Genomic DNA, 20,955 nt, shown 5'->3' with positions numbered 1-20,955 from the left:
GAAGAACTTTTTTCTACTATCCAGCCTAAACCTACTCTCCAACAGCTTACAGCCACTGTTCCTCGTTATTCTAGGGGGTGCCCTGGTAAACAGATCATTGCCTACTTCATGTTGTTCCCCCCTTATGAATTTGTACGCTGCCACAAGGCCCCCTCTCAACCTTCTCTTGGAGATGCTGAAAAAGTTAAGGTCCCTTAGCTTTTCCTTATAGGGCCTTCCCTACAGGCCTCCAGTCAGACAAGTGGCTCTTCTTTGGACCCTCTCCAGGGTGTCCACATCCTGCTTGAACTGCGGCATCCAGAACTAGACACCGTACTCCAGCTGCGGCCTGACCAGTGCTGCGTAGAGAGGGAGAATCACTTCCCTGGACCTGTTTGTGAAGCACTAACAGATGTACGGCAAAGTGTGATTGGTTCTGCTGACTACTTCATCACGCTAAGGACTCGCATTCATCCTGGAGTCAACAGTGACTCCAAGATCTCTTTTCATCTCAGTGATGCTGAGAAAGGTCACCCCCCCCCGCCTATAGGTATGATGGCAGTTTTTCCTTCCTAGATGCAGCACCTTGCACTTGCTCTTATTGAATTGCATCCTGTTGTTCTCTGCCCACTTCCCCAACCTGTCGAGGTCAGCCTGAATCTGGTTCCTCCTCTCCAAGATGGAAGCTTCACCCCATATTTTAGTGTCATCCATGAATTTGGACAGGGTGCGTCCCACCCCCCTGGTCCACATCACTGATGAAGATATTGAACAGCACCAGCCCCAGAACTGAGCCCTGAGGGACTCCACTGCACACATCTTTCCAGGTTGACACTGATCCATCCACCACTACCCTCCAGAATGCGACCTGAGCCACTTTGCTACCCATTCTACTGTATAATCATCCACGGCAAATCTCCTCAGTTTATTAATAAGGATGGTATGGGATACTGTGTCAAAGGCCTGCTTGAAGTCCAGATAGATAACATCTACCTCGACTCTTGCATCTGAACATTTGGTGGCCTTATCATAAAAAGAAACTAGGTTAGTCAAGCAGGACCTGCCCGTTATAAACCCATGTTGGTTGTCCCTCTGCATCACATTAGCCTGCAGGCTCCCACAGATGTGTTCCTTGATAATTTTTTCTAGGATTTTCCCTGGGATAGAGGTAAGGCTGACCGGTCTATAGTTCCCTGGATCCTCCTTCCTTCCCTCCTTAAAGATTGGGATGACACTGGCCCTCTTCCAAACCTCTGGGACTTGGTGGGATAGCTTGCATGACTGGAATACTGGTCATGGACGGATATAGACTTCAGGAAGGACAGGCAGTGGAGAAGAGGAGTTGTACTGTATGCAGAAGAGCGGTCCGATTGCTCAGAGCTCCAGTATGAAACTGGTGACCTGGTGACAGGTCTGCTGAAAGTCTCTGGGTTGCAGTTCAAAGGCAGCAAAAAAGGTGATGTCATGGTGGGTGTCTGCTATAGACCACCAGACCAGGAGGATGAGATAGATTATGCTTTCTTCAGACAAGTAGCAGAAATTTTCAGATCACAGGCCCTGGTTCTCATGAAGGATTTTAAATCACCCTGACATCTGGCAATACAGCAGTGAACAGGAAATTCAGTAAACTTTTGGAGAGCATTGGAGACAACTTCCTAGTGCAAGTGCTGGAGACCAAATAAGGGCCGTGCTTTTCTTGACCTGCTGCTCACAAACACAGAAGAATTGGTGGGGATGTAAAAGCAGAAGGAAAGTTGGGCAGCAGTGACCACATGATGATAGAGTTCAGGCTCCTGATAGAAGGCGAGCAGCGGAGTATGGACCCTGGACTTCAGAAAAGCAGACAGACTCCCCTCAGGGAACTGATAGGCAGGATCCACTAGGAAGCAAGTCTGAAGGGGAAAGGAGTCCAGGAGAGCTGGTTGTATTTTAAAAGAAACCTTACTGAGGGTACAGGAACAAACCATCCCACTGCAAAAAAAGAATAGGAAATATGGCAGGCAGCCAGCTAGGCTTAGCAGAGAACTCTTCACTGAGCTTAAAAACAAGTTTATAAGAAATGGAAGCCTGAATAGGTGACTAAGGAAGAAAGTAAGAATTTTGCTCGGGCATGCAGGCCAAAGAGCAACTAAAGTTACAGCTAGCATGAGATGTGAAGGATAATAATAAGGGTTTCTACAAGTTAGCAACAAAAGGAGAGTCAGGGAAAAAGTGTGGGTCCCTTACTGAATGGGGGAGGCAACCTAGTGACAGACGATGAGAAGAAGGCTGAAGTACTCAATGCTTTTCTCACTTTGTTCTTCACAAACAAGGTCAGTTCCCAAACTGCTGCACTAGGCAGCACAGTTTCAGGAGAAGGTTAGCAGCCCTCAGTGCTAAAAGAATAGGTTAGGGACTATTTAGAAGAGCTGGACATGTGCAAGTCCATGGGGCTGGATGCAATGCAACCAAGGATACTAAGGGAGTTGGCCAATGTGATTACAGAGCTGCTGGCCATTAACTTTGAAAACTCACGGTTTCATAGTTGGTAGGGTCAGAAGGGACCTGAGCAGATCATCAAGTCTGACCCCCTGCCATGGCAGGAAAGAATACTGGGGCCAAATGACCCTGGCCAGGTGTTCATCCAGCCTCCTTTTAAAGACCCCCAGGCAACAGCCTGCACCACTTCTCTTGGAAGTTGGCTCCAGATCCTAGCCACCCTGACAGTGAAGCAGCACCTCCTGATATCTAGTTTGAATCTATCCTCTGACAGCTTGTGACCGTTATTTCTATACACTCCTGGTAGTGCTCAGGAGAACAGGGACTCCCCTAATGCCTGCTGGTCTCCTCTGACCAGTTTGTAACAGGCCACTAGATCCCCCTTCAGCCTTCTCTTGTGGAGGCTGAACAGGTTCAGGTCCCATAGCCTCTCCTCGTAGGGCCTGCCCTGCTGCCCTCGATCATGCAAGTGGCCCTCCTCTGGACCCTCTCCATGTTGTCCCCATCCCTCCTGAAGTGCGGTGCCCAGAACTAGACCAGTGCTGCATAGAGGGGGAGGATCACCTCCTCCGACCTGCTTGAGATGCATCTGTGGATGCATGACAAGGTACGGCTGGGCCTTTCTGACCGCATCCCCACATTGACAGCCCATGTTCATTTGGCATCAATGATGACTTCAAGATTCTTTTCTGCCTCTGCACTGACGAGAAAGGAGTTCCCCAGCCTGTAGGTATGCTGCTGCTTCTTCCTCCACAGGTGTAGTACCTCGCATTTCTCAGTGCTGAAACCCATCCTGTTCTCATCTACCCACCCCTGTAACCTGTCCAGAATCGACTGTAGCCTATTCCTCTCTTTTAGAGTGCCCACTTCCCCCAACATCTTAGTGTCATCTGTGAATTTGAACAGGGTGCTTTTTACCCCCTTGTCCAAGTGACTGATGAAGATGTTGAACAGCGTGGGCCTGAGGACCAAGCTCTGCGGAACCCTACTGCCCACATCCTTCCAGGTGGTCAAATAAGACCCATCCACCACCACTCTCTGGGTGTGGCCCTCCACCCAATTAGTGACCCATCTGACTGCGTAGGTATCGACACAAAAGTCTCCTAGTTTTTTTTAATGAGAATGGGGTGAGAGATAGTGAAGGCCTTCCTAAAGTCCAGAAAGACCATGTCTACCACGACACCTGCATCCAAGGTTTTTGTGGTGACTGGGGGAGGTCCCAGATGACTGGAAAAGGGCAAATATAGAGCCCATCTTTATGGAAGGGAAGGAAGAAACTTTAAGGAAGGGAACTACAGACCAGTCAGCCTCACCTCAGTCCCTGGAAACATCATGGAGCAGGTCCTCAAGGAATCCATTTCTAAGCACTTGGAGGAGAAGAAAGTGATCAGGAAGAGTTATCATGGATTCACCAAGGGCAGGTCATGCCTAACAAAACTGACTGCCTTCTATGATGAGAAAACTGGCTCTGTGGATGCAGAGACAGTAATCAATCTGATATACTTTGACTTTAGCAAGACTTTTGATATGGTCCCAACAGCATTCTTGCAAGCAATTTGACAAACAGGGTTGGATGAATGGACTGTAAGGTGGATAGAAAGCTGGCTGGACTGTTGGGCTCAGCTGGTAGTGATCAATGGTCTCGGGTCTAGTTGGCAGCTGGTATCAAGTGAAGTGCCCTAGGGGTTGGTCCTGGGGCCAGTTTTGTTCGTTATCTTCAGTAATGATCTAGAAGATGGCTAGACTGCACCCTAAGCAAGTTTGCAGATGACACCAAGTTGGAGGGAGTAGTAGATATGCTGGAGGGTAGGGCTAGGATTCACCCTGACACTCTGTGATTTCAGAGACACCTTGACAAATGGGAGAATTGGGCCAAAAGAAATCCCACGAGGTTCAACAAGGACAAATACAAAGTCCTGCACTTAAGATGGAAGAATCCCATGCACCAGTACAGGCTAGGGACCAACTGGCTAAGCAGCAGCTCTGCAGAAAAGGACCTGGGTGTTACAATAGACAATGAACTGAATATGAGTCAACAGTGTGCCCTTGTGCCAAGAAGGTTAACAGCATACTGGGCTCCTTCTCTTTCATATGACATTTTAGAATTACAACATTCATAGATTAATAACTAAATTTTATAGCCATTTGACTGCTTTGGGGTAGCTGCATGGATTGATTTTAAATCACCATTAAATAATCTAATTAGACAATCATTCACAATGTGTTACATCATTTGAAAAATTGCACTACAATCGCAATCTGGACTCTCTTTGATTCTCTATTTATGGAGTAGGTGTCCACATTTTCCATGAAATGTCTAGATTGGAATTCGGTGGGGACCAAATCTATCTTGGTAGGTCAAATCCTGGCTGGGGGACTGTAGGGTTGCTGATGATGCATTTCTGTGGCAGGCTGGCATATCCTTGGGTTCCATCCATTTTTCTTTGATGCTCTTGTTACACCAAGAAGGTCTACGATGATATTTCCAGAAGCGTTTTAGAGATTTGAGCCTATCCAGTGGTGGCATAGTGATGTCCTCATTGATTGGGAACTTTGGGTTACTGAAGGCTGCACCTTATGGTATTCCCTCATGCATGCAGCACCGCAGCAGAGCTGTGGGGAAGTAATGTTTGCTAGGACTGGAAGCCATGGCAAAGGTGTACTTATTAACATTCGTGATATAATCCACACACCTGCGTTTAATTTTGTATCAACATCTGTGTGTGTAGGCTTTTGTTCCAGACTGGGGAGCAATATTCTACTGCAGAAAAAAAACAAGTGCTATACTGGGCTGTATTAGTAGGAACATAGCCAGCAGACTGAGGGAAGCAATTATTCCATTCTGTTCTGCACTGGAAGCCAATTCAGTTTTGGGCCCTCTACCACAGAAAGGATGTGGGCAAGTTGGAAAGCGTCCAGTGGAGAGCAATGAAAATGGTTAGGGGCCTAGGGCACATGACTTCTGAGGAGAGGCTGAGGGAATTGGTCTTATTAATGTGCAGAAGAGAAGACTGAGTGGGGATCTGATAGCAGCCTTTAACTACCTGAAAGGTGACTTCACAGAGAATGGAGCTAAACTGTTTTCAGTGCTGACAGATGGCAGAACAAGGAACAATGGTCTCAAGTTGCAGCAAAGGAGGCTTAGGTTGGATATTAGGAAAAACTCTCTCACTAGGAGAGAGTGGTGAAGCACTGGAACAGATTACCTAGAGAGGTGGTGGAATCTCCATCCTTGGAGGTTTTTAAGGCCCTTCTGGACACAGCTTTTCTGGAATGATCCAATTGGAGGTGGTCCTGCTTTGAACAGGGGGTTGGATTAGATGACCTCCTGGAGTTATTTCCAACCCTAATTTTCTATAATTCTATGTACCAGTGTGGCATGCAGTGCTTGCTGATGTAGCCTGCAGAGCATGTGATGCCTTGCTCCTTAAAGTTGGACAGCCCTTACGTAAGCAATGAGAATTGCAGGGATTGCTCATCTGAAAAGTACAACGTGGGGTATTAGAAAGAGGTTTTAACTTAAAATAGAAAACCTCACCCAATCTTAGAGATAGTAAACCCCTCAGGATGCCCGTTCTAATGAATAAGCAATATGAAATCTACATGAATTGTTATCTGGATAGGACTCTCATGAGCTAACTCGGGTTCCAAAATTGTCCTCTCACTTTGAAGTGTTTGAATAAGGTTGATGTCCAAAGCAATTGTTTGAAGTTTGGAGTTATACAAAATGCCTTTTCTTTGAACATGTTGAAAATCTTATACTACAGATACTTGATTTTTTTACTACCGTGTTTCCCCGAAAATAAGACACTGTCTTATATTTATTTTTCCTCAAGAAGACACACTATGGCTTATTTTCGGGGGATGTCTTATTTTTAAAACAGCATTTTTTTTTTTTCCTGTTTTTTTGCACCGGTCCTGGAAGCACTGCAATACCAGGTCAATGCATGGAGTGGATGGAGCATGCTCCGGTTCCACCACCCAATACCAAAACTATGTATGATGTTAATCCAAAGCCGCAGCCACAGCTTTATTCTTCCCCCTGAGGACACACAATACCTAAAGCAGAACTTCCTGCTCCTCACTTCACTGAGGAGACTTTTACTTTCACTTTCTATTTCTCCCTCTCCGGTCACCTCCGAGATAGCAGCTGTCACGATGGGGCAAATGAGAAGGGCTGCCCATCTTATTTACTGCTTCGCGCCGGTACGCTTAGCCACGCCTATCACTATGTCTTATTTTCGGGGTATGGCTTATATTGCGCAAATACGTAGAAATCCTGCTACGGCTTATTTTATGGGTATGTCTTATTTTCGGGGAAACACGGTAGGACACACACAAACCTATGCTAAAGCCATCCCTCACTGGTTAAACTATGGATTTTGCAATGACAGAATAAGTTCCATCTATTGACTTCTCTTTCAGGACCCGTAACAGCAAAAATTTAACCCAACTATTCATTTTAAAAATGGGTCTGGTTCCAGGCAAAGGACTGATTTTGCAATAGGAGAACCCCTCTATGAGAGGCACACAAAAAGACAAAGCTAGGTTAACCAGATCTGAGAAACAGCCTCTATTTCCTATGTTTTGCATCATCTGGGAGCAGATGAAAAGTGAGAAGACATATAGCAAGGACCCTGTCCAGCTTTGTGACAGGTCATTCACTGTCTAACATTTTATGCCTTGACATCAAGAACCCAGAGGGCATTTTATTTACCATTTCCAGATGCAGAGAGACTTATTACCAGCCCAGCAAGTTGACTTATGTTGAATAAGGTATTTCTTAAGGTAGAAGCCATTCTGTGAGCCAAACTTATGCCCTATAAACCTTGATGTTCATTGCTACCTTGGTAGGTTGCACACACACAGGTAAGAAGCTTTGTTTCACCTAGGACAAGAATTTCTGAGGATCATGGCTAAAACAGTGAAAATACTGAGCTGTAAGAGACGCAACTATCACTGTATGGCTTAACATTCATTCACATCTGCAAGCCAAAAAGCTAGATACTTAATTTAAAAAAAATAGATTCTGTAGAAGTTGATTCATTAGGCAAAGGAATTTTTATTGCAGCCTGCTCATAATATACTGTAAATGTAACACACACACATTTGTTTGCACATTAGAAAAAAAATTCTGTGGAAAACACTGAATGAGACCAATACAAATAACAACAGTATTCTAATATTTATACTTTAACTCGCATTAAAAACAGAGCACCAAAGCACCTAGTACTAACAGAACTGCTGACACAGTAGAAACATTCAGATTTGCACTCCAGCCCTTTCACTAACTGCTGTTAGTATTCATTCTAACTGTAGTTAACTGATTATGAACCTTCTGGTGATTTGTATAATGTCATTTAAGTTCTAAAAGTAGCTTTTAGTCTGCTTCTGCTTTTGGAGAAATTAGACTGCTACTTGATTTGAAAAAAGAGCCCCAGCTTCAGTTGGAGAATTTCTTATATTGCCTTTCTGTTTCCCCTGAATTTGCAATCTTTTCTTACAAAGCACTTGGACCCATCTCATTTTTTAATATTAATGTTAAAACTACAGGACACCTTTAAGAGTTCTAGTGCAAATATGTTTTCATAATAAAAGTACAGTTAGGAAAGAGAGAGGTAATTAAGTCTTCCTTGTTTATATTACAGTAAATTCAGTTATTATACACACTTGCATAGTTTTTAGACTCCTATAATCTACAAAATATAATCATAATTTAACTTACTAGTAGATGATTTTCATTTTGCTCACAATATTAGTTCTGCAGAAGACCTAATATAAATATACTGGATACCCCTTAATCATCTGACACCTTATGTAAGATCCTTGTATGCTAGAATGCATCTCACATTTTGAGATGTTTGAATAGATAAATCAAAAACCAGTCTAAAATGAGACTAAGCTAATCAACTGCCAGCAGACAAAAATTACATACACTAGTCTATCTGCATATAACAGTATAACCATATAGCTCCAATATGTTTAGCTCTGTAAACATAATAAATAGTTCCAGTTGTTTTTTTTTTTTTAAAACACAATCATGACTACAAGCAGGAAAAAAATTAGTAAGAAGGCTAATGAATTTGGATAAAAAATGTCTTTCATTTTACTTCTTTAATAAGAATTAGTGGAAATTGTGCAAAGGAATATTGCCACACATACCTTTTCTCATAAATGCTGTCTTTTTCTTCTTTTACAGAAGATTTGCCTGAAAATCTGTACTGTAAAATAAGAATTATAATTTGAATATACGTCAATTACTCAACTGTTCATTAAACATTCCTAGAGAACTGGGAATGCTATATACATTTTATATCCACATAAAAACTTAAAAAATAAGTGAAATGGTTAGAGCACATGCTGTCAGCTTTTACTATAAAAATATAACTTACATTATAGTATCTACTGTTTTTACTTAACTATTTAAAGGCGGTACTTTACTATTTATTTAAACTGTGTACTAATAACTAACTTTTAACTATGGAAAGTTGTCTTTTTTTTTTTTTCTTTTTAACTATTGCATTACAAGATTACTGTATTAAAAAGTTAGAGGAAAAATACACTGTTCAGATTATCCATGGCACATTTTACCATTTTCCTTGTACATCTGGTTTTCCTTTGTGGTTTGTCTCTTTCCCATAGAAAGTAACAAGAATGGAAGTGTATGCTGTTCAGATACTAGAAGCTGTAATCCCATTCTCTATATTTTGTAGGTGAAGCTATGTTTACCCTGCTTCCAACTCCAACTTATCAAGGAACCACAGTACTTGCACATTAATTATGTACACTGAATATCTACCAAATTTCAACTAAATTAATTTTACAATCTATTCTACCCCTCTGGATTCCTGGGCCATTGAATGAAAAGTGAACACACAAGAGTGTCTCCTCTTAGCAAACTTCTCATTGAAGGGGTGACCTCCTTCCCATATCAAAAAGGGTAACTAAAATGTATAGCAAGGCCCTAAAATCCTAGTTCTAGTCAAAAGAAAGTAAGAATGGTATTTTTGGATAGGGGATTAGCTTAAAAGTCTCTTAGCTGCCAGAAATGAATAGACTTATGCTACATCCCTCTTGTCCAACTAGCCAGACATATCCTCTTCCAACCCATGAAACTGTGCAGAAGTCTTTAAAGCAGACATTTGTCTTTCATTACTAGTCTTAGACAACTCTCCTCCCCGGCATTCATTTCTGAAGCAGCAAAGGGCCTTTGGTGCCTTAACTTTTCATATCTTTGGGTTTCCAGTTTTTGTTATGTACAGTATATACAGACTAACCTTAACAGTATTTGTAATTAAAAATAACTTCGTAATTATTTGTATTTGTAAATATTTATTAGAAGAACGTAATTTATAGTACTGGAAAGAGAGTAATATTACAGGAATTGATATGGTAATATCCAATTAGAGTTAAGCTTTGAAATCCAAGCGTCAAGTAACAAAAGCAGAAAAACAATTGTCAAATATAATTCTCATCTGGCCTGTGTATTTATTGTACAATGACAGAGTAGAATATACTTGCTTTTATACCTTCTCATCCACATTGGAACCCTTTGTGTGTTCATCTGATTCAGTAAGTTGCCCATCCTCAGAAGACTCCTCTGTTACACCTCCCAAAGGGCTGCTTCCTCTTGAAGAATCATGTTTATTAATTTCATTAGCTAAAAAAAAACCAACATGGTAAAGTCTCCCTCACTAAAGTATGAAGAAGCTAACATTTTCCTCACTATTACAAGGACTTTTATGGCAATAAAATTAAACAAGCACTAGGGATTGTTGTAACTGAAACTTACAATATAAAATCATTACAACATGAAGGTGTGAAGAGTTCCTACAAAGTAAATATTGTATAGGGAATGTAATTAAAATTCTAACCATGCACAATGTGCTATAAAATCCCTGTGGAGCAGGGCAGTAGATTTATGAAAGCAATATTCCAAACAGAAATCAGTAAGGTTAAAGTTACATTATTAAAATGGGGCCAAAAACATTCACTATAAATTTAAAAGTAAAGTCTCTATTCATGAGAAAGAGTTTGACTTGTTGTAGCATGCAAGATTGTAAAAGTTTGTATACCACAGTTCTGAATAGGTTGAAGCTCTCTTAATACAACATCAGGCTTAATGAGATATTAATACTTCGGGGAATGAAGTTCTCTTTGTAACTGACAGAAGGGATGAACAAGTGACCTTACAGTCTAATTTGGCCAACAAGCCAAGCACTTTGAACTCTACATTAGCCACACCTGCATGATGACCATCTTCAAAAGTCCTTCCTTGAAAGACCAAAAAAAAGAAAGAGACCTAACACCTCAGATCACAGAAAATGCTTTGTGTTGTTTGTCACCCAGTAAGTCATCCTTCCTATGGACTCTCTGGAGCCACCCAGGTAAGAACCCATAATCATAGTATACAACAGAAAGCACAGACAAAGGTATTACAAATGCCCTATGCATACACAAACACTCACAAAAGCATCTAGTCCTCCTTTCACTCAACACCAGCAGTCAGTAACCCTTTTTGGCCATGAGACGGAATGACCCAGTTCAGGTCAGACCCAGCTACCACCAGCATTTTTCCCCAGGGCAGCATGAGGAAAACTGCCACTACCACTGCTTCTCCCCACAGTGCCATGGAAAATTGACTGCCACAGAAACGACTGCCCCCACCTCATGTCTGTGGGCTGGATCAAATGGCTCCATGGGTAGTATGTTGCAGATCCCTGCCCTATGTAGGTCATAGTGTCAACATAACTGAAAACAGCACAGATCAGTGGTGAAGAAATTCCCCATTTTAGAGAAGGCTGTCCAAGAATATAAGAAAAACCAACACAAATCAGACTGCTGGGTTAACAATGGCTTTTGGAACCAATGAAAACCATGGACTGAATATGAATCTAAGTGTTATTCAGCTGATGTCGGCAAGACGCTTTTGTTCAGCTCCAAGTTTCTCTTGAACAGGTTGGAAGTCCAGAAACTGTTAGTTATTTTCCACTATACATTTCCTGCAAGGCACAGATCAGAATGAGTAAGCTAATTGAGTGCTCTTAGAAGAAAAACATTCAAAAGCACACTGCTAAATCAGTTTTCCTTAAGGAAATTAATTGACCGAAAGGAAGGGAAGAAATTCACAGAAGTATAGTCTGGTCAGCTATTCTAACTCTTCCTGCTGATGGAAACAAGAAACAAACCAAGAGAGATCAAACACGCAGTCTCTCAAGGAATTTCAGAATAGTTTTGTCTCCTCCTATGTTTATCTGCTAGTAAGAAGATTTATATCCTTTGGCTGGGTTGCTATACAAAGATGATAAAGAAACCGACGTTACTATTACAAGATGGCGAGTCCTTTTAGTATGTATCTCTATACCAAATACAACAAGCACTTTAATGAGGTACCCTTGTATGTGAATGTAAGAGACAGTAACTTTTTCCGCCATGCCAACAGGGGGGAAAAAACCTTGTCTTATATTTGAGAAAATGCAGTACGTGCATTTTGGGAGGGTCCACAGGTGAGGAGTGACGGGCTTAGAAAGGACACTGGAGGAAGGATCTCCCCAGGGAGTGAAACTGGGTAGTGGAAAAGGGTGGGCAGGGTATGGGAGAAGGAGAAAGAAGTATGCTATATCTAAATGAAAATGGATGTTAGGAAGCACAGCTGGGATCTGCTAGAGTGTTTGCTTTTGGGGGGGCTTAAGCAAAGAAGTGTAACTGGGGGAATTAGGAGTTCAAGTTTTGAGGTGTTGTTTAGGAAATCTGGTTGCTTGTTCATTGTAATTTGCTCTGAGACTTTAAGGCAGATGAAAAATAAATATGCTACTCTCTCTTCCCTTATCTGTGAATTCTAGAATTCCATTCTTACCTGTTACCAAGGAATCACAAGAATCTGCAATAGGTTGCAATGTTCCAGATTCTTGAATGGGACTGTCTCTGTTTTAAACAAAAAGCAGATTTAAGAATTCTAGTACAAATGCAAAGTAATCCATTCTAGCTACATGAAATTAAAACTTATTTGTTCATTGCTTTTACCCATGAACGAAATACTTGTTTTCATCTTTCACTGGGCTCTTCTTGAAAATTCCATATACTACCAGACATATGTCCTTTAATAGTTTTGCTAGCCAAGACATTTATATTGTCAGTACTCCAATTCTGATTCATCCCTTCACCGTATCTTAGCTTAAAATACTGGAAGAGGGAATCACCAACATCAAATGTCATACTAGCTCACAATGATAGAAAAAAATAACCAAGATTTGGACATACTGAATTAGTGAACCCAAATACACCAATTTTTAAATAAAATAATAATTTTACATTCACATAGCACCTTCCATCTAGATACATTCCAAAGTCCTGTAAATAATTACTGTTTGCATTAATTGTTATCATTTCAGTTACTTTAAAAGTGTTACAGTTAAAATTCTATTTTTTAGAAACCATGAACAAGTAAAAGTGTTATCTGGGGAACTGCTCAGGATGCAGGCAGCTTTAAAAGGCAACAGAAGAATTTGCCCAGAATACCAGGCAACATTAGGTACATCAGCAAAGAGCTACTAATCAGAGTGGGAAACAAGGAATGGAATAATGGGCAAGTTTAGCAAGAAGTAAAAGGTTTCTCAAAATATGAAATTTGATTTACGCAAAAACACTTGTTCAGATATAAATTCTCAACAGCTTGACAAGAATTCATGGAAAGCTAAAAATCTCTGGGATGTTTGTAATTCACAGAAACCATTGAAGAGCTGTCTGATAAAAGGCGATAGAAGATTTCTGATATAAGGACCCCTTACCCACCTATACATTACTGCTCTATTGTTTATGTGAAATGCAAAAAAGGCTACAAAGCAAGCATGACTGCTCTGTAAAACAAACAAACATATCCAAAATCTGCCACCCTGTTATACACTACCTCTATTATCAAGCATTATTTTATTTCGAGATACTGAAACACTTTTCAATTTTTAGGCCAAAAATGGTCCTAAGTATGTTATGAAAAACTTTTTAAAAAGTGTACTGCAAAGTCCCAGAGAAATCTTGGAAATTATATAAAGATTTACACAGAAAACTAGGTTTATTACTGCATTCAACTGAGAAATTGACTCATAGCACTGAGCCTTAAAAATGGGTCCATATATAAACACATTTATAGAGGACTGGAAATAGCATATCTTTACTAACCTTGAAACCTGAAATTTAGGACAACTATGATAATCACATACAGCATGGCAGTAACCACATAGAGCATGTCCCACTTAACAGGAGCGCCATGTACTGTGAACTATACCACCCACATGGGTACTCTATGCTGCATGACACACTGACACATTCAGCTCCCAGGGCACAGGCTCTCCTACTGCACCACACTGTGTGGGCACCTTGAGCTCCCCCAGCACCACAGGCAGAATACCATTGTGCCTTGGGGCAGGAAGTGAAAGCTGGAAGAAGGACGGGGAGCCCAGAGACCCTGCAAAAGACAGTGGCTGGAAGCAATCTGACACACATTGTGCAAACAGCTAATGTTATGTTAGCTAATGAAAAATTACGGGGTTCACTTTCCTTGATTTTTACCTTCATAGCCACAAAAAAAGGAAAAAAAGATTCATGTAGGTTAAAGCAGCCCTGTGCAAAGATACCAGATCTACTGGATTGTAGCAACTATATTACATGGTATCAATAATTTCTCTCTGAAGAAACCAAGAGAAAATGAATTAGCACACGATAGCAATTGTAACAACACATTTCTCTACATCAATGGTTTGCTCTAAAATCACTTTTAAATATCACTAAGCCAACAGCCCTTCAGGATTTTGGCAGCAAAGAAATTCTTTTTCTATAGCAACAAAATGGTAGAAAATAGGCAGTCCCTAATGAACTTCACCAAAATACAATCATAAGTGCCCAGTAAAACATTTCCTAATTTGGAGAATTAATGTTCTAAGTGAAGATGCTTCACAACTCTGTCCTCTCCTGGCTTGAAAATCATAATTAAAAAAATATTAAATGACATTAAAAGCGAGCACTTAACAGCAACAGCTAATTGCAATGTCAGCCACCAAATGCTAAACTACCACTATTTTGTTTTATGAGCTCTAGAATATGTTAAACAGGCTGGTATGGGATGGTTTGGATAGGGATGTTCCTGCTTTTAGCAGGAGACTGGATTAGAGGAGCTCCTGAGGTCCCTTCCAGCTGGAAAGGGGTAGAGGGACAGTTTACAGAATATAAACGATCAGAAATTTAAATATCACTACAATCTCAATTCTGACTCTCATGTTCCATATTAGAAGTGAAAAATAGCTTTCTAAATATAAATTACAGTGAGAACACAAGTATAGACATAATTATCAAAACACACTAAACAAGAGAATAAAAATTAAAACCTTAAGCATGGCCCAGAATAGAATAGGTAAAATACAGGAAAGCACCTTTTGACTGCCACAATGCAACAATATTTCACTTTAATTTCCTTGAGATGTGAATATAACCTGAAAGCCAGGACAATCACATGTGCTTGGACAAACAAAAGGCACAGCTTCCAGCTAACAAGTATTAAGAAAAAAAAAGAAAAAGAAAATGAAAACACAGACCCTCCCCAACAAAACCTCATATTGTATCAATATAGCTTTTTAATGCTAATTGAACAAATATATTCAGGATATTGATAGTCAGAGATCCATCTAAAACTATATCTTTGCCTTCTGTTTTTAGGAAACATTCTTTAACAAGAAAAAGTTTTTGTCAGTTGTCAATCACACTATATACACTTCACATCTAATACAAAATGCAAGAACATCACAAGCAGACAAATAACCTCTGGCAAACCATGGGAAGCTTCTAAGGAATTAGGGAACCTTATATTTTCTTTTTATTTAATTGAAAACTGATAAATTCAGTTTCTCAGGAAGAAAAAAAGTCTGAATTCAACTAAATGCAAGTATCTCACATTTAATCACTTAATAGTTTTACTTCTAAGCCTCAGTTTCAGTATCGATAAAATGGACCTGTTATTTATCCACTTTATGGAGATTTTGTGAATCCTAATTAAGTTGCAGTTAAGTCTTACAGGAAAGCAAATATGGCAAAGGTAGAAAAAGCCCAGTATTTCTGGCCATTCCTGAACTCAGTTTTTCTAGTCCAGGTGGCTTGAGCAGCAGAACCATCTTCTCCTGCTTTTGTAAGTGACTGCAATTGTTTTTATCAGTCCTGCCGATTAATGCTTGTCACTATAGTAACTCTCTCTCTGTATTGCATCAACATTCAAGGTCAATATTTAAAAGATTTTTTAGCTGTAAAGGGACCATGTATGACATGTTTGTTTCAGATCTCCAGAACTTTTCTATTATTTCTTAAACTTCCTCTCAAAAAATGAAGGTTTTTCTAATGTTGAGAATCTATTTTTCTTTTCTATTTATAATTGCAAACTTTTCTTCTGAACAAATTAAGTTTTGCAACACAGGTGAACATTATAGAATATAATACAGAATGAGTCAGGGCTCAGAAAAGGTGGAAGTTACTCAGACTGTACTAATACTTCATTAGAACTATTACCCTACCCTTTAGAGTCTTATTAATTTAAAAACCAGTCTCCAGCCATCATGGTTATTAAAAAAAATTCTCAAATATGTGAGTCAAATATAACGGATGCAGTGATGTCTTTGCGTGGGTCTAAAGAGCCTAAAACAGAGGCCCTGAAATTTATTTAATCACTGTATTAAGCAATGGCCCATTGATGTCAACATTATCATTCCTCAGTATATATGGAGAAAGCAGACCACAGATATGTACAAGACACTGTGAATTAAGCCTTATTTTGGTGCCACAAGTAGATATTTGAGAGAGAATAATTCCTCTCCAGGCAAAATATTACCAAACCACGAACCCCACGGACATAAAGAAGTCCCACTAAGAAGCAGACATGCTCAAAAAGCCCAATGGAGAATACAAACACTATTTTGAATACCTGCAAAGTGTACATTGGAGGGATCTTAGTGACGATTTCCATAAGAATATGCACAGAGAGAATATTAAAACACAGGGAGGCATTCCCATCTTTAAAGTACATCCTAGACTCTCAACTTCAATCCAAAGCTGGTTTTTTAAGTGACCATTTTGTATTAAGACTTGCAACAATAAAGAGAAAAAAAAATAAATAGTTTGTGGAAGTTTAAATTCTCTAAAGGCTTTGATATGGACAGATCATACTACACAAATGGCTGGCAGTCATTTATAGATGTTTGTTAATTATTTCTCCTCTGCCATAATTTACTATGAACAATGATCAAAAACAATGCAAGAATAGTACAAAATGTTGACTATTCTACATATTAGTGTAAAATAGAATCATGCAGCAAACTAGTAAACACATAGCCAAATTCTAGTTTTTTAAATTATTCAGTTGAGCAAGATAAATGTATTCTTTAGTATTTTGAGAAATCAAGGTCACTTGCACACAAAACAATGAAGAGAACTGTTTCAGAATAATTTAACAACTAAAAGCTATCTTGGTAGCATGCATATACATGACAATTCATATATTAATCATTACTACTATTACTCTAATGTCTTATTTGTAAAGATCAGCCTTTTTTTGTTGTTCCTGCTTGGCCTAGCTAATTGTTTGACCAGCTCAGTTCTAGTTTTGTTTACAGCAGTGGTGCTCCAAGCACAGTCTAGAAATGTGGAGACAGAACAATGGCAGTGTTAATTGCTCTGGGAGCCCCGTTGCAATTAATGCCGCTACTACTCCCCCACTGCTAAATTTTTTGACTTGAGGGGTTGGATGACATGGCCCCAATTGTCAGTGTGCAAGGTCTAACCTGGGGGTCAATAAGCAGCCCACGCCTCCACCTCCCAATCTGCCTTCTACACAAAGTTTAAGCACCCTTTCTTTAAAATCAGCATTACATTCTGTTTCTCATGCAGTAACCACATGCTGATGTATTTGGCTTCTGAGCATTGCCATGTCTAAAGCCCACTTTCACCTTATATAATGTCATGAAAACAGTTTTTAAGGAAACCTGAAACACTGTGACTAAACTATGTTGATGTTTGAAAGTACTCATTTTACACACAGAATTTAAATTGAAAACAAAAAAGACTGACCTTGCATACTCATGATAATTGTTTGAGTCCTTATTTTCTTGAAGATTATGGAATTTGGGAGTAAAATTCTGCTTTTCCACTGGGGTGAGAGTATTACCATGCTTTTCAGTTTCACAGTCCAGTTCAAACTCCCCTTCATTAGTAGTTCCAAAAAGGTCAGGGTCATCCTGAATTACATCTATCACAAGAATGTCATCTTCATATGCTTTAAGAACATCTGGAAAGTTTGTAGATGAACTCTGTGTAGGCTTCTCTTTCAATTTTTTTTCATCATTGACAAATACTTCAGATGAAGTAGAATGTTTAACTATTTTGCTGGAGTGATCAGCCTCATTACTTTTCTCTCTAAATTCAGTACCAAAAGTATCCTCAGAAGTAAGTGACATTAACTCTCTCTCAGGAAAGTCCCATGGACATGCAGAAACATGTTCAGCAAGTCTTTTTTTTTCATCTGAAAGTCTTTCTGAATCATCATTTCCAAGGTCTTTATTGGTGATTTGGTAAGCTTTTTCCTTTGCAGTGGCCAGAAAAAAGTCAGAATATACTAGAGGGGAATTCTCCTTGCTCCTGTTCTGCCTTACTGGTGTAGCAGCAGAATTGTCAAGAAGTTCCAGTGGACTGTATGTTTCTCTTTCAAACGATCTAATATAATCCACTTTCCTGGATTCAGTTTTATTTCTCAGTAAAGGAATTTTGAAATTTGACAGATTTCCTGTGCTTAACATTCTCACTAAGCCTGGAAATTCCTGAGTTTGTTTTGTAACAGGCATCTCAGGGTTACAGATCATTTTGCCTACATTATCAGCACACATACTATCTTGGGAAGTCATGGCTACATTTTTTGCTTTTAAAGCACCTTTATTTTTATCTTGTTTTTGTTTTCCTGACAAATTTAAGGTTATCTTGCCTTCCTGCACACTGCCAGAGTTAAAAGTCATGGAACTTCTACCTTTGTCTAATGACAACTCCAGGTTTTCATCTTTTGTGACCCTCAAAGCTCCATTAATATCTGAGAGAGATGATTCTAGTACTGCAACAGAAGCTAAACATTCTGTATTAGAATCTGTTATTTTACACGCATTTTGTTTGTTAATTTCTGTCATGGACATATGCAGATCTAATTGCTTGGAGTTATCAGTTACATCCATACCTCTCAAAGTTTTGGTGTTTTGATGTGAACAGCCCTGGAAAGAAGTTAAGGAATTTTTTTTTTCTATGATGGATTTATCTTTTTTAGGAAACCATACAGAAGTCCTAGCACATGATTCACGAGGCCAAACATTTTTGCCAGTCATTGGTATTGCTCTTTGACAGCTGAATGCTTGCAATTTCTCAGGTTTTTTAAACAGTTTTTCATTCAACAATTTTTTCTGGCAACTGCCTGAATCACTGCAGCAATTAGAAATGTCACTGACCAATCTAATCACTCCAGGACTTTTCAAGTTAGAATGATCTTGTGGTGCCATACTTTCTGCATTAAAGAAAGACTTTTCTCTCTGTGCAGCTTCAGGGAGCTGAAGATTCTTCTCAAAGCTATCTTCTATGGCACCAGGTTTCACACACATTTTTCTACTGACTGGTTTAGGCAGACTATTTAGTGCTTTTTTAGTATTATTTTCCACATGGGCATTTGATATTAGATCACATGAAGATGATAAACAAATTTTATTGCTATTTAATTCCCCTAAAACTGCCAAAGAAACCGTTGCAAGAGTTTTATTTTCTGTATGTAATTCACACTCACTGTTGACCCTGCCTGGGAGAACATTCTGGGTTGCTAATTTTTCTGTTCTCTCAAAAAGCTTCATCTTTTTCCTGGGCTTTTCACCAATATTCCATTTGCTTTCCCTGAAGCACTTATTTCTGTTTAGAGAGCATGAAAAACACTTCTCTCTGTTTTGGCATGTTCCTTCTTCATCAAATGATATAATCCCCCGTGCACACCATCTCTCAGCTTGCGCTGCATTCATACCACTCTGTCCAGTAACACTGCCAGGACAAACAGTTTTACCGTGTAGTGCGTGCAAGAATCCACTATCAATTTTATAACTGTTGTTGCTTCCATCAACTGAAGACTTTACAAAAGTATTAAGGTAACGGCAGTCATGTAGTGCCACAACTGGATTCTTTTCTGCTATTGACAGCAAACTGTTATGTTGTTTCAAGGCTTCTCTGCACTCATCTTTACATTCTATTGATTTGCTTGTCAGTTTATTTTCAGCTGTTTGTACAGTCAATCTCTGTAAACACTTGATCTTGGTGATTTTATTTTTTGTTCTATTACAATCTACTGCAGAACCGCTTGCTACACAACGGGATGCTGTTCTCTTGCTTTGAGTCCCATCTGACTGAGGTAGTTGAAAAGATTCAGAGTAAGCTACTAGTGATGATGTCCTTACACTGGATTCTTTTGCTGTATTCTGAGCAGTCTCTAGCTGCTTTTCAACTTGTGCATCTGGAACTTCGTTAAGGTCCATTCCTTTTTTCTTTGCTAATTAAAAAATAATCATTGTCAATTTTATACACCAATACAACAATTGATTTAAGAAAAAAAAATATATGGTCTTGTTCAAAAAAAAAATTGCAAACATGATTCTTCCAAGGCCACCCACAAACAAATAAAACTTTGTGTAGAGCTAGAGTGTAGTTATGATGTAACATTTTGCCAGTGTTCCCACATACAGAAAATAACCAGCAATATTAACAGGCTTACTATATGCATTTTATAAAAATCTTAATAAAGCTGCAATAATGTGTCATAAGATAAAGCATTTGAATGCACTGACAGTTGCCTCAAACATACCTAACTGACAAGATTTTTTAAGCAAATGTAAAAATGTTTACATTTTAGGTAAAAACTTTTGCTCTTCCTAGTGGATGCAAGAAAACAAATACTGTTTAACAACATATTATATCTGTTATAGGAGTATAAAAAATGCAATAAATCAGGGCTTCTCTACAATGAGATTACTGTATTTTATGCACTATATATTATCATTTATCATATTGATTAAACCAAATATTTCTGTGAAAATTTCAAAATGAATCAATAAAACCTTGCAAGAAAACTAAAACTTTCTTGTGTAATATTTGTTTTCAAAATAAGGTTCAAATTTTCAGTTGTCCCGACCCTAATAACTGTGTAACCCATATAAAAGACTTCAAATATAGGGGTTTCTAACAAACTACTGTATTACCACAAAGAAATCAGAAGCAATAATAATGCTCCTAGATTGCAGCCTTGCACTGATAGGCAAAGACCTGACCCAAGTTCTCCTTCACTGAAAAATAATTCCTTAATGAATGGTTTTTAAAGGCAAAATTAGTTCCTCTCTCAGACAAACATTAGATTTTGCATCTTTATGGACTATTTATGCTTAGCTTATTTTTTTTAAAATG

General features: G+C 39.1%; 1 protein-coding gene and 1 pseudogene across 1 annotated transcript in view; both read right to left on the bottom strand.

The window, feature by feature from the left end:
- TOPAZ1 (testis and ovary specific TOPAZ 1) overlaps positions 1-20,955 on the bottom strand; it is a 66,586-nt gene that overhangs the window by 43,828 nt on the left and 1,803 nt on the right. The window contains exons 3-6 of the mRNA XM_090049059.1: positions 17,557-20,047; positions 12,314-12,381; positions 9,987-10,117; positions 8,620-8,678 (exon numbers count right to left, since the gene is read on the bottom strand). Coding sequence (XP_089905185.1) covers positions 8,620-8,678; positions 9,987-10,117; positions 12,314-12,381; positions 17,557-20,033 — 2,735 coding nt within the window. The 5' untranslated portion in view covers positions 20,034-20,047. The remainder of the gene's footprint in view (positions 1-8,619; positions 8,679-9,986; positions 10,118-12,313; positions 12,382-17,556; positions 20,048-20,955) is intronic.
- LOC149864656 (U2 spliceosomal RNA) lies at positions 6,360-6,489 on the bottom strand (annotated as a pseudogene).

Source organism: Crocodylus siamensis, chromosome 5 (genome assembly GCF_052110815.1).
Source record: "Crocodylus siamensis isolate JL-2025a chromosome 5, ASM5211081v1, whole genome shotgun sequence".
Taxonomy (NCBI): Eukaryota; Metazoa; Chordata; order Crocodylia; family Crocodylidae; genus Crocodylus; species Crocodylus siamensis.
The sequence above is the reverse complement of the archived record's forward strand: the minus strand, read 5'-3'. Positions and strand labels throughout refer to the sequence as shown.